At 40.4% G+C, this 14,655-nt stretch overlaps 2 protein-coding genes across 7 annotated transcripts in view; one reads left to right on the plus strand and one right to left on the minus strand.

The window, feature by feature from the left end:
* Positions 1–14,655, minus strand: part of DOCK3 (dedicator of cytokinesis 3) — a 301,329-nt gene that overhangs the window by 206,215 nt on the left and 80,459 nt on the right. For all 6 annotated transcript variants that reach the window (XM_037049608.1, XM_037049606.1, XM_037049605.1 and 3 more), the window contains exon 5: positions 13,668–13,764. In XM_037049608.1, the coding sequence (XP_036905503.1) occupies positions 13,668–13,764 (97 nt within the window). The remainder of the gene's footprint in view (positions 1–13,667; positions 13,765–14,655) is intronic.
* On the plus strand, positions 11,250–11,649 carry LOC118989567 (60S ribosomal protein L28-like). The gene is given in 3 exon segments (XM_037049908.1): positions 11,250–11,397; positions 11,400–11,425; positions 11,428–11,649. Coding segments are annotated over 3 exon segments (396 nt in total).

Genomic DNA, 14,655 nt, shown 5'->3' on the forward strand with positions numbered 1-14,655 from the left:
TAATATTTCATATTAGTGAAGCCCTAGAAAGAAAATAAGATTGATCTAATATACTGATAAGAATATAAATAAAAATACTGTTAAAAAGCAAAACTTCCTCTTCAAAAAATTACCTATAAGGACAACTGAAAAAAAAGTTGAAACTTAGTATATAGGGAGTTCTGGTCAAGATGAAGTTGTAGGTAGAACCACTTTACTTCCTTGCACAACCTAAAGAAGGATAATAACCAATTTAAACACAAAAAATAACCAGAACTACCAGGAAATCAAACTGCATGAAAGTCCAACAACCAAGGAGTTAAAGAAACATTCATCCAGACTGGCAGGAGTGGAGGAGATGGGCAGCTGGGACAGAAAGCACACACAGCAAGGCAGGGGACTGCGCAAGCAAGGTGGGGGCTGGCAGACCAGGCAGTCCCACATCCGGGTGTGGGTAAACTGGGAGAAACTACTGAGGAGTGAGACAGAGAAACCCAGGGTTTCAGCACAGTAAACTAAATACTCAAAACCTCTGGCTGTAAAAATCTATGGGGCTCATAGGAGTGGGTGAATTCCCAGAATCACAGCAGGGTCCCACTGGAGAGACCCACAGGGTCCTAGAACGTACACAAGCCCACCCACCCGAGAATCAGCACCTGAAAAGGTACAATCCTCTTGTGGGAAGCGAGGCACGTGACTGAAAGTGCGGTGAGAGCCAAGCTGCAGCACTGCTCCCTCTCAAACCCCTCCCCCATATACACAGCGCCACAACACAGTGAAGTGGGTTGCCCCACCCTGATGAATACCTAAGGCTCTGCCCCTTACAACATACTAGGCACACAGAGACAAAGAAATATGGCCCAGATGAAAGAACAGATCAAAACTCCAGAAAAAGAACTAAGCGACAAGGAAATAGCCAACCTATCTGATGCAGAGTTCAAAATACTGGTAATCAGGATGCTCACAGAAATTATTGAGTTTGGTTGCAAAATAGAGGAAGAAACAAAGGCTATACAAAGTGAAATAAAGGAAAATATACAAACAGGGAACCAACAGTGAGGAAAGGAATCCAGGACTCAAGCAATGATTTGGAGCAGAAGGAAGAAATAAACATTCAACCAGAAAAGAAAGAAAAAATAAGAATTCAAAAAAATGAGGAGAGGCTTAGAAACCTCTGGGATGACTTTAGATGCTCCAACATCCAAATCATAGGGGTGCCAGAAGTAGAAGAAGAAGAGCAAGGAATAAAAAACTTCTCTGAAAACATAATGAAGAAAAACTTCCCTCATCTGGCAAAGGAAATATTGACTTCCAGGAAGTCGAGAAAGCTCATAGCCCCAAAGAAAGTGGATCCAAGAAGAAATACCCCAAGACACATTATAATTAAGTTACCCAAGATTAAAGATAAGGAGAAAATCTTCAAAGCAGCAAGAGGAAAGGAGACAGTTACCTACAAAGGAGTTCCCATAAGACTCTCAGCTGATTTCTCAAAAGAAACCTTAAAGGCAAGAAGAGGCTGGAAGGAAAGTATTCGAAGTCATGAAAGGCAAGGACCTACATCCAAGATCACTCTATCTAGCAAAACTATCTTTTAGAATGGAAGGGCAGATAAAGTGCTTCCCAGATGAGGTCAAGTTAAAGGAGTTCATCATCACCAAGCCCTTATTATATGAAATGTTAAAGGGACTTATCTAAGAAACAAAAGATCAAACACTATGAACAGTGAAATGACAACAAACTCACAACTATCAACAACGGAACCTAAAAACAAAAAAAAACTCAGCAAACAACTAGAACAGGAACAGAATCACAGAAATAGAGATCACATGGAGGATTATCAGTTGTAAGGAGGAGAAAGGAGACTAGAGAAAAAGGTACAGGGAAAAGAAGCATAAAGTAGATGCAAATTAGACAGGGGGAGGTTAAGAATAGTATGGGAATGGAGAAGCCAAAGAACTTACATGTATGCCCCACGGACATGAACCAAGTAGAGGAATGATGGTGAGAGGCGGGTACAGGGAGGAGGGGAATAAAGAGGAGGAAAAAATGTGACAACTGTAATACCATAATCAATAAAATATATTTACAAAAAAGAAAATTAGTATATAAAGGTGTTAAGTACTTTTAATAGTAATACAGTTAATAGGCCATTTCCAACAGTATATGTCATCCATATGATAACATATGACTGTTCATTCAGTTTAAAATTGTTAGTGATGGAGAAAATCTAAAAAATTACATTTAAGATTTTTTAAATCAAAAGGTTTATAAATATTCTGACAATTTAGGAGTACAAGTTAAAAAAGCAAGTCTCATAAAAATATTTGCAATTTAATTCTATTTACATGTGTATTTAAGACCTGTACATGTGTGTATGTACACACTGTGTGTGTATGTATATGTGTAGACAGACAAGTCAAAAGACAGATGCAATAGTTAGCTATACGATTATGTTGTCTGACATTCAGTAGGCCCTTTCAGTGTGAAGTTTTATAGCACAAAATTATTTTTTATATTATTTCTAGCAATCTATTTACATTTTTATGTCCTACTCTGCAGAAATTAGATCCCCTGAATATGTCCTCAGTGTTTCTTTTTTTATTGACACTATTAGAGATGTCCCCAGTTTCTCCCTCTTTGCCCCCCTCCATCCAGCCCCCATGTCCCCAGGCCTTCACCACATTGTTTTCTGGATCCACAGGGTGTGCATAAATGCATGTATGTTCTCTGGCTAATCTCTTCCAGCTCCCCACCCCCCCTTCAGGATCTGCCAGTCTGTTCCATGTGTCCATGCCTCTGGTTTTATTTTGTTCATCAGTTTATTTTATACATTAGATCCCACATATCAGTGAGATCATATGGTATTTGTGATCTCAGACTGGCTCATCTTGTTTAGCATAATAATCTCCAGGTCCATTCGTGCTGTCACAAAGGGTAAGAGTTCCTCCCTTTTCACAGATGCATATGATTCCATTGTGTAAATGTACCACAGCTGTTTCATTCACTCATCTACTGATGGGCACTTGGGCTGTTTCCAAATCTGGGCTATTATAAATAATCCTGTTGTGAACATATGGCTATATAATTTCTTTCTGATTGATGTTTCAGGATTCTTAAGATATATTCCCAGAAGTGGGATCACTGGGTCAAAGGACAGTTCCATTTTTAGGGTTTTTTTAAAAGATTTTATTCATTTATCTTAGAGGGGAAGGGAAGGAGAAAAAAAGAGAGAAATATCAATGTATGGTTGCCTCTTGTGCATCCCCTGCAGGGAACCGGGAACTGGCCTGCAACCCAGGCATGTGCCGACTGGGAATCAAACTGTGATCATGTGGTTCGCAGGCCCGCGCTCAATCCACTGAGCTACACCAGCCAGGGCACCATTTTTAGTTTTTTGAGGAAACTCCATACTGTTTCCACAGTGGAAACATCAGTCTGCACTCCCGCCAGCTGTGCAGGAAGGTTCCCTTTCCTCCACATCTTCACCAGCACTTGTTTGCTGATTTATTGATGATAGCCATTCTGGCAGACATGAGATGAGGGTTAATTTCCAAAATATATGAAGAACTTACACAATAAGTCCCTCTCAACACTGCTTTAGTTGCATCCCCCACGCCCACAAATCTTAATGTTATATTTTCATTTACATTTATTTCAATACATATTTTTTTTTCTTGAGACTTACTCTTTCATTCATGGATTTTTTTGTACTTCAAATTGCTATTCATACTCCTTTTTTAAAAAATATATTTTATTGATTATACCATTACAGTTGTTCTATTCCCCACCTTCATTCCCCTCCACCCGCACACTCCCTCCCCCACCATTCTCCCCCCACTCAGTTTATAACCACATGTCTCAAGTTCTTTAGATTCTATATTTCCCCTACTATTCTCGCCCTCCCCCCTATCTATTTTCTACCTACTGTCTATGCTATTTTCTGCACCTTCTCCCCCCTTCTCCTCCTCCCACTCCCCTGTTGCTACCCTTCCATGTGTTCTTCATTTCTATGGTTCTGCTCCTGATCTAGCTGTCCTCTTGGTTTGCTTTTGTTTTAGGTGTGGTTGTTAATAACTGTGAGTTTGCTGTCCTTTCAATGTTCATGTTTTTCATCTTCCTTTTCTTATAAAAGTCCCTTTAGCATTTCATATAATAAGGGCTTGGTGATGATGAACTCCTTGAACTTGACCTTATCTGAGAAGCACTTTATCTGTCCTTCCATTCTAAATGAAAGTTTTGCTGGATAAAGCAATCTTGGCTGTAGGTCTTTGGATTTCATGACTTGGAATACTTCTTTCCAGCTCCTTGCCTGGAAGGTCTCTTTTGAGAAATCTGCTGACAGTCTGATGGGTACTCCTTTGTAGGTGATTGTCCCCTTATCTCTTGCTGCTTCTAGGATTCTCTCCTTCATTTCAATCTTGGCTAATGTAATTATGATGTGCTTTGGTGTGTTCCTTCTTGGGTCCAACTTCTTTGGCACTCTCTGAGCTTCCTGGATTTCCTGGAAGTCTATTTCCTTAGCCAGACTGGGGAAGTTCTCCTTTATTATTTGTTCAAATAAGTTTTCCACTCATGGCTGCTTCTTTTCCCCTTCTGGTACCCCTATAATCCGGATGTTGGAATGTTTAAAGATGTCCTGGAGGTTCCTAAGCCTCTCCTCATTTTTTTGAATTCTCATTTCTTCATTCCTTTCTGGTTGGATGTTTCATTCTTCCTTCTGGTCCATTCCATTGATTTGAGTCCCAGTTTCCTTTCCATCACTACTGGTTACCTGTGCATTTCCCTTCATTTCAATTAGTTTAGCCTTCAAATGTTCCTCTAATTTGTGACTATAATCAACCAGTTCTGTGAGCATCCTGATAAACAGTGTCTTGAACTGTGCATCTGAGAGGCTGGCAATCTGTTGGTCGCTTAGAGTTATGGGCTCTGGGGCTTTGAGTTCTTCTTGCACCATCTTTTGGGTAGTTCGTGCCTGTTACGTATCAGGATCGGAGCCCTAGGTGTTCACAGAGCAGGGCAACTCAGTAGCTGGGTTGTGACACTGTATGTGGGGGCAGGGCCAAAGAGGAGAAATGGCGGTCCCGACAGGTGCCGCAGCTGCCACCGCCACCAGGGCCCAAGTGCTTTGTCTCCCTGAGAGCAAATGTGCCACCGCCGTTAGCCCTCCACCACTGGATTCGCCGCTGGGGCCTGTGCAGTCCCTCTCACTGTGCGCGAATGTGTGATTGCGGTCAGTCTGCCCCGCACCCCAACCGGTTCCGCGCTGCCTGTGCGCCTGGGTTGGGGGATCTTTCCTGCCCGACCCTACTCCACTGCTGGCTCTGCCCCTCTTACCGTCCCGGTTGAACGGTTTGTTGTTGTTGGACTTCCGTATAATTCAATTTTCTGTTCTTTGGCTGTGTCTTTGTTCTCCAAACCTTTGTTGTATTCAAACTTGGTTGTGGGAGAAGGCACTGTGTTTCCACCTATGCCTCCATCTTGGCGGAAGTCTGATTCATGGATTTTTTAGTGTGTTGTTTCATTTCTAAGTGCTTCAGTATTTCCCTGTTATCTTTTTGTTATTGATTTCTAGTTTGTTTCCATTATGGTCAAAATGTCCCTTGTATGGCATAAATTATTACAGATTTGTTAAGAGTTGTTCTATGACCCAAGAAATTGTCAATCTTGGTGAATGTTTCACATATGCTTGAGAAAGATCTGTATTCTGATATTATTAAGTGAAATGTTTGAAGTCAGCGGTCCTCAAACTTTTTGAGGAGCACAAAGTTTTGTGGAACACAATTTTTCCATGGTCAGGAGGGTGGTGGGGTGGAGCTTGGGCAGTAATGTGAGCAAAGCTTTGCTCATTTGCCTGCCCTTCACCTCCTACTGTGTGCTCCAGTTCCTAACAGGTCACAGACCAGTACCAGTCTGCAGTCCAGAGGCTGGGAAACCCTGTTCGAAGTATCTCAATTAGATCTGGAAGGTTGATGTCATGCTGAGTTTTTCCCTCTCCTTAATGACTTTTGCCTAGTCGTTATATCAATTACTAGGGGCTATAAACTCCAAGTATAACAGCTGATTTCTCTAACTTTTTTTATTCAGCCCTTTCAGGTTTTACTTCAGTTATTTTTGCAGGTCTGTCTTTGACGCATATATATTGAAAATTTCAATGTCTTTCTTAAATAGAAGACTCAAAACCACAAAAATCCTACAAAACATAGGCAGTAACATCTTGAACATTTCTTGTGGCAATATTTTTCTGATATATCTCCTTGGGCAAGGAAAACAAATGGGACTACATCAAACTAAAAAGTTGTACAGCAAAGGAAATCACCAACAAAACGAAAAAACAGCCCACTAAATGGGAAAATATATTCACCAATAATACATCCAATAGGGACTAATATCCATAATTTATAAAGAACTCATACAACTCAACACCAAAAAGAAAACAATCCAATTTAAAAATGGGCAGAGGACCTGAACAGACACTTCTCCAAAGAAGACATACAGATGGCAAATAGACAAATAATAAGATGCTTACTGTCACTAAGCACCAGAAAAACACAAATTAAAACCAGAATGAGATATCACCTCACACCTATCAGAATGCTATCATCAATAAATCAATAAACAAGTGTTGGCAAGACTGTAGAGAAAAGGGAACTCCTGTGTGCTGTTGGTGGAAAGGCAGACTGGTTCAGTCAGTATGGAAAGCAGTATGGAGTTTCCTCAAGAAACAGAACTGGAACTGCCTTATGACACAGCACATCCACTTAGGGATTTAGTCAAAGAAAACCAAGACAGTAATTTCAAAAGAATATAAGCACTCCTATGTTTATGGCAGCATTTCTTACAATAGCCAAGACATGGAAGCAACCCAACTGTTCATCAACAATAAAAGTGTGGATTTAAAAAGAAGCAGTGGTACATATCTACAGTGGAATATTACTTGGCTATGAAAAAGAATGAAATCTTACCATCTGGGACAGCATGGATGGTCCTAGAGGTTACTATGCTAAGTAAGAAGGTCAGAGAGAGAGACACACATACCACATGATTTCACGTATATGTGGAATCTAAAGAGCAAAGTAAGTAAACAAAATTGAAACAGACTCATAGATACAGAGAACAGAATGACAGATGTCAGAGGGTACAGGGGTTAATGAACTGTTTGAAGAGATTAAAAAGTCAAACTGGCACAAAATAGTTCCAGGGATGTCAAGTATAGCATCAAAATACAGTTAATAGTATTATAATAACTATGTATGATGCCAGGTGGGTACTGGAAATATCAGGGGAATACTTTATAAAGTACATAACTGTCTAACCTAATGCTATACACCTGAAACTAATACAAAATATTATTAAATGTAAACTGAACTTCAAAAATAAAATTTAAATGTTAAAAAAAGTCAAAAACTAAAAATCTAAATGGAATAACTAAAAGAAATAGATTGCTATATCTTCCTGGTAAATTGACCTTTTTATTGTTTTGTAAAGCCCTTTTGTCTGGTATTTTCTTTACTCTGACACAATAACAATACAGTTACAGTGGCATAATATAACTTATTATTTGTATTTATATTTAAGGAAGAAATAATTCATAATTGGTGAATACATTGTAACACAGTCATTGCTTTGTTATTGATTAGTGTTTGCACTGTATTTTTCTATCTTTTAACCTCCTGTGTCACCAGTCATACCTGAAGTGAGTTTATTACAGACAGCACATAGTTCTTTTATATTTGTCAATTCTGCCAATTCCTTCCTTTTAAATCATTTGTATGTTAGGATTTAAGTCTGCCATCTCAGTACTTGTCTGTTCCCTTTGTTTTACCTTCCTGTTCCCCTTTCTTGTTTTCTTATAGGTTACTTGCATTATTAGTATTCCATTTGATTTATTTACGAAGTTTCTATTATATCACTTTGTGTGACATTTTCATGATTGCTCTAGGATTGCAGTATACATACATACTTACCAAAGTCTACTAGCATCAACATTTTACCACTTACAGTGAAGTGCAGATACCTAACACAATCTATGGTCCCTTTCCTTCCCTACTTCAGTCTCCTAAAGTATAACCTATGCTTTATATACATTGGGAACATCTATATACACTGAGAACCATATCAATGTTATAATTTCTAATGTGTACCATCCAGCACAATGTAAAAAACTGAAGAGAATTCATTTACCCCCTCCACTACTTTCTTCATTCCTAACGTCCCAAGCGTCCCATTAAGTTGCATCTGATGAACTTCCTTGACAGGCATTATTTTAGAACCAATCTACTGCTGATAAAATTTCTTAGCTTTTCTTCTTCTAAAATTGTGCTTATTTTTTCCTTCATTCCTAAAGTATAATTTTTCCCATACACACAACTCTGGGTTGACATCACTAGTTTTTCTTTCAGCAGTTGCAAAGTGTTAGGTTAGTTCCTTTTGTCTTTAATAGCTTCTGATGAGAAATCTGCTGCCATTCAAATTGGCATTTCCCTAAAGATACCAGGTAGTTTACTTTTGAAGATTTTCTTCTTTGGCTTTAATTTTCAGTTTAACTACAATGTTTCTAAGCATGGATTTCATTAGGTTTACCCTGTTTTAAGTTCACTAAGCTCTGTAGGGTTATGTCTTTTGGCAAATTTGGAAAGATTTAAACCATTATTTCTTCAAACATCTTTTACCTCCATATTCCATTTTTCTTTTTTTTCTTTTCCTAGGAATTTAAAGATTTTATTTAGGACTTCCGCCAAGATGGAGGCGTAGGTAGAAACACTGTGCCTTCTCCCACAACCAAGTTTAAAGACAACAAAGTTTTAGTAACAAAAACACAGCCAAAACACAGAAAATTGAACTATATAGAAGTCTGACAACAAGGAACCGTTCACCCAGACCGGTAAGAGGGGCGGAGCCAGCAGCGGAGCAGGGTCGGGCAGGAAAGATCCCCTGACCCAGGCCCCCAGGCAGACATGGGCGGATCCCAGGTGTGGGGTAGCAACAGGCAGACCCAGTGATGGCGCAAGGCAGCAGGCTGACCACAGTCACACATTCACACACAGATAAAGCAGCGAAGGAGCGAGCAGTGAGAGAGACCGCACAGGCCCCAGCTGCAGGAAGCAGCAGAAGGGACCGCCACTGTCCCTCTCTGACCCCGCCCCCCCATACAGTGTCACAACCCAGCTACTGAGTTGCCCCACCCTGGTGAACACCTAGGGCTCCACTCCTCATCAGTAACAGGTGTGAACATACCAAAACATGGCTCAAGAAGAACTCAAAACCCCAGAACCAATAACTCTAAGTGACCAAGAAATAGCCAACCTCTCAGATCCACAGTTCAAAACACTGTTTATCAGGATGCTCACAGAACTGGTTGATTTTAGTTACAAATTAGAGGAACAAATGAAGGCTAAACTAACTGAAATGAAGGGAAATGCACATCACCAATAGTGATGGAAGGGAAACTGGGACTCAAATCAAGGGAGTGGACCAGAAGGAAGAACGAAACATCCAACCAGAAAAGAATGAAGAAACAAGAATTCAACAAATGAGAGGCTTAGGAACCTCCAGACATCTTTAAATGTTCCAACATCCAAATTATAGGGGTACCAGAAGGGGAAGAGGAACAGCCACGAGTAAAAAACTTATTTGAACAAATAATAAAGGAGAACTTCCCCAGTCTGGCAAAGGAAATAGACTTCCAGGGAAATCCAGGAAGCTCAGAGAGTGCCAAAGAAGTTGGACCCAAGAAGGAACACACCAAGGCGCATCATCATTACATTGCCCAAAATTAAAATGAAGGAGAGAATCCTAGAAGCAGCAAGAGATAAGGGGACAATCACCTACAAAGGAGTTCCCATCAGACTGTCAGCGGATTTCTCAAAAGAGACCTTACAGAGCTCAGTGGATTGAGCGCAGGCCTGAGAACCAGAGGATCACGGTTCAATTCCCAGTCAGGGCACATGCCTGGGTTGCAGGCCGGTTCCCTGCAGGCCAACTCCTAGCAGGGGACCCACGAAAGGCAACCATACATTGATGTTTCTCTCCATCTCCTTCCCCTCTAAAGATAAATAAATAAAATCTTTAAAAAAAAAGAGAGACCTTACAGGCAAGAAGGGGCTGGAAAGAAGTATTGCAAGTCATGAAATCCAAAGACTGACAACCAAGACTGCTCTATCCAGCAAAGCTCTCATTTAGAATGGAAGGACAGATAGTGTTTTTCAGATAAGATGAAATTCAAGGAGTTCATCATCACCAAGTCCTTAATATATGAAATGTTAAAGGGACTTATCTAAAAAAAAGAAGATAAAAAATAGGAACAGTGAAAGGACAGCAAACTCACAGTTATTAACAACCACACCTAAAACAAAAGCAAACTAAGAGGCAGCTAGATCAGGAGCAGAACCAGAGAAATGAAGATCACATGGAGGGTTAGCAACAGGGGAGTGGGAGGAGGAGAAGGGGGGAGAAGGTACAGAGAATAAGTAGCATAGATGGTAGGTAGAAAATAGACAGGGGGGAGGACAAGAATAGTAGGGGAAATAAAGAATCTAAAAAACTTGAGACACGTGGTCATAAACTAAAGGGGGGGGTATGGTGGGGGAGGGGTGTGCAGGGGGGAGGGGAATGAAGGGTGGGGAATAGAACAACTGTAATGGCATAATCAATAAAATATATTTTTTAAAAAAGGTAGGGATCCAGCTTCATTCTTTTGTGTGTTGTTNATCGGGAGAGGGTGGGGAATAGAACAACTGTAATGGCATAATCAATAAAATATATTTTTTAAAAAAGATTTATTTATTTTTAGAGAGGGGAAGGGAAGGAGAAAGAGAGGGAAAGAAACATCAACGTGTAGTTGCCTTTCACGTGCCCCCAACTAGGGACCAGGCTCACAACCCAGGCATGTACCCGGACCGGGAATCAAACCCAGTACCCTTTGGTTCATAGGCTGGCACTCGATCCATTGAGCCATCCCAGACAGGGCCAAATTCTATCCTTTCTATCTAGTACTAATGCGTCACATGTTAGATCTTCTATTATTGTCCCACAGGTGTCTGAGGCTAAGTTCACTTTTTAAATTTACTTTCTCTCCATTATTCAGATTGGATGATTTCTATTGATCCATCTCCAAGTTCACTAATTCATCTGTCCTTTCCATTCTGCTATTGAGCCTAGCTAGTAAATTTAAAATTTTGGTATTGTATTTTTCAGTTGTAAAACTTTCATTTGAGCTCTTTCCATCTCCAGCTGCCACAGCGAGAGGAGCTGCCACTGCATGAGCTGTGACCATGTCTGCCCACCTACAAGGGACAGTCATACAAAACTGCTCCAGCTTCCTGATCAAGAGGAACAGGCAGGCATACAGCCCCAAACCCAATAATCTGAAGGTCCACAACTCCTTTTGCTACAACAGGCTGATTCACCACAAGATGGTGGGATGGAGCCGGCAGCCAGTGGCAAAGATGTGTGGTGGTCGTCATGAAGCAGAGATCTGGCCAGCAAATGCTGGCCACCTCCTACGTGTGGACCATCATCAACAAGAACACCTGGGCCACTGTGCGCACTATCCAGCATATCGTCCACAAGAACAAGTACCTCTTGGACCTGTGCACTGGCCTGGCCAGCACCATTCCTGCAAAGCCCACCCCACCCAAAGCTCCTGAGCATCCCCTTCCCCCAAAGCAATAAAGGTATCAGCCAAAAAAATATTCCTCAAAAAATATTTTTAAATAAAAAAATAAATATAATTTTAGTTTATCTTTTATTCTCTACTTCTTTGCTGTGGCTTTATGTTTCCATTTGTTTCAAGAGTTTTTGTAATTATTCATTGGAGCACTTTTATAAAATTTAATTTTAAATTCTTGCTGATGATTTCAGTATCTATGTCACTTCAAAGCTGGCATCTGTTGATTATCTTTTCTCATGAGATTTAAGATTTTCCTGATTTTTCATATGACAAATATTTTAGGGATATATGCTGGAGACTTTAAATATTATACTATGACACTCTGGTTCCTATTTAAATATTCTAGTTTAGCAGATGGTCAACCTGTTCAGATTCAGAATGCAATACCAGGCTCCTTTTTGTGGGCTCTGATTCAAATGTCAATTTAGTTTACACAGTCTCTCTCCGGTGCTCTTCAGGTTTTGCCCATTTGCGTGTTACCTAGATGACGGAACTCCACTCTGCTTTATCTTCAGTGCGTGCTTAGGCAGGAAGAAGCACTGCCTCAGCTCAGCAGGGCAAGGACAAGAAATAGGGTTCTGTATATAGGATGTAATAGAGAGGGACACTGCCTCATCAATGGCGGGGTGGGGGGGCAGTCAAAGTCAAATCTCGTCCACAGGCTCAGCTGCAGAGGGCACCACCTTTTCACTATACTACAGGGGAGTGAAAATCAAGAGTTCCAACCACAGGCTCCTTTACAAAGGGATGCTTTTCCTTACTTCAAAGTAGTGGAGACTAATCAAGGTTTTGTTCACAGAACTCTGTGAGGTAAGGGCAACACCTTGTTAATGCTGAACAGCTGTGAAAGCCAGCATCCTACCCACAGGCTCTGCTGGGGAGAGGTGCCACCCTGTAATGCTGGTGAGAGAGAATTCAGAGTCCTCCCGACAGGCTTCACTGAGAAGGGGCATTGCTTCATTACTACTGTAAGGAGACAGGTAGAAGTCAGAGGTCAGCCCAGAGGATCCACTGGAGAAGCAAATCTTGGTGCTGCACGTGAGGAAAAGGGGGTATGTGTTCAGAGCTCTGGCCACAGATTCTGCTGCACCTGTTAGGGTGGAGGGGCGCATGCAGCTTTTATTGTGATGTATTCTCCTAGAGAGCAGGCAGGATAGGGTGAAAAGTTTCTGTCTTACTGAGCCATCCTTTGGCTAGAGAGAACAGGTTTTCCCTGGTGCTATTTTCAGTTTGCATTCACTAGCATTTCCAGGCTGTGGGCCTCTCTAGAGCCCAGGCCAGGATACATGAAGGCAAGAAAAAAAATGATACTCAGGGAACTTAATGCTTGAGTCCCAAGATCTCTAGTCAGTCCACCTCCTTCTCCCCAACTTTCAGAAGTTTTCTGGTGGATGATTTTTGTTTCAGGTTTTGTTCAGGATTTTTTACGTGATTAGGAGTAGTATCTAATGAGTTTACTACATCTTGTTCAGAACCCAAAACCTGTCACTTATTTTTGGTCTAGATTTTATGTATCCTACCACTCTCTAAGTTCCCAGAGGCTATAGACTGTGTTTTTATTCATCTTTTTATTAACTGTTGGCCTACCAGAAAGTGTCATATATGACATATCTTTTACATTTAGTAGCTGTAACAAACTGTTGATAGAACTTCTTGGCTTTTACCTACCATTAGGTTCACAATATAACTCTCAAGTTCATTCATTTAGTCAGTAAACACCTGCTTTATGAAAGCTCTGTGGGCACAGCAATGAGTAAGATAGCTAAAATCCCTGGTCTCATCGACCTCACATTTACCGACTGAGACAGGGTTGGGAGAGACTGCAGGCACATGAATAATGTATTCTCTTCAGGATAATCAAAACTCAGTCTGCTGTGCTTAGTTAATATTAGGAATATACACTTGAAAAACTAGAAATATTCAAAACCTAAAAATTTTGCTACTGGCATAGGCAAGGTCATTTTTTTACCTGGTACGATGGCATTTCAATGATCTAATAAACTAGCTGTCAACTACTTACCACATAGAGTTGCTTCCACAGACTGGCCCATTCTTGTAGAGTTGCTGTAACCTCAGTCACAATAGAATCTTCGAGTGGAACAACAGTTTCATACTGCCTAGAATCGTAACAAACAGCCACATTATCGCTGATAAATAACCACAATCCTGTCCACTGCTGTTTCCAACATGTGTAACTCAAATGTTAAATCCATGCAAATATAAAAAGAGAACACCTCACTAACTGGCGCTCCTTCGCAGTAACACACTGCAGCAGTGCAACTGAACTGACTTAATACAGAAACATCTGGGTTTCGCTACAGCTACACCTACTTTAGATGGGAGATATGATTTAAGAAGAAAGGATCACTGAAGTCTCTGAAGAAATGGCAAAGCCTAAAAGACGCCAAATGGTCATGACAGAAAAAGTGTATAGTGAGGGAGGGGACTGGTATGGCATCTACAAACAAAATAGCATACAAGAAGTCACCATGATAGAAAAGAATTTGATACATTGAAGAACTTAAAGAAGGCTGGTATGGCTGAGGCCAGCTCTCATGGGGCTTTTTTTTTTTTTATGATACTGCAGATTTCAGATCTTAATGCATTTTGAAAATGAGAAGCTACTGAAAGGTTCTTTATATGCGGTCAGGGCACGACTTGATAATGTTTTTGCAATGGCTATGCCAATTTTGAGGGATAAAATAATATTTTCTGAAACTAAAGATTCTACACATTTTTTTATCATGACTAGGTGATTAGATCCCATATTCTGATTTATTAGCCATAAAGAACATTACCCACTTGGAAATAGCACAGTAAAATCTATGTCACAAAATTAGCATTAAGTATCATTTCTTTACACAAAAAATAGCTGACAAACCACCACCATTGTGTTCAAAGATGACTTAATGCATTAATATGAAGCATCAATGAACTTGTTACTTGATTATGTTTTATGGTTTTACTGTTTTATTTTGTGTGATTGATTCCAGCAAACAAAAAGAATC

Source organism: Sturnira hondurensis, unplaced genomic scaffold (genome assembly GCF_014824575.4).
Source record: "Sturnira hondurensis isolate 20B ecotype Veracruz unplaced genomic scaffold, ASM1482457v3 Scaffold0006496, whole genome shotgun sequence".
NCBI lineage: Eukaryota > Metazoa > Chordata > Mammalia > Chiroptera > Phyllostomidae > Sturnira > Sturnira hondurensis.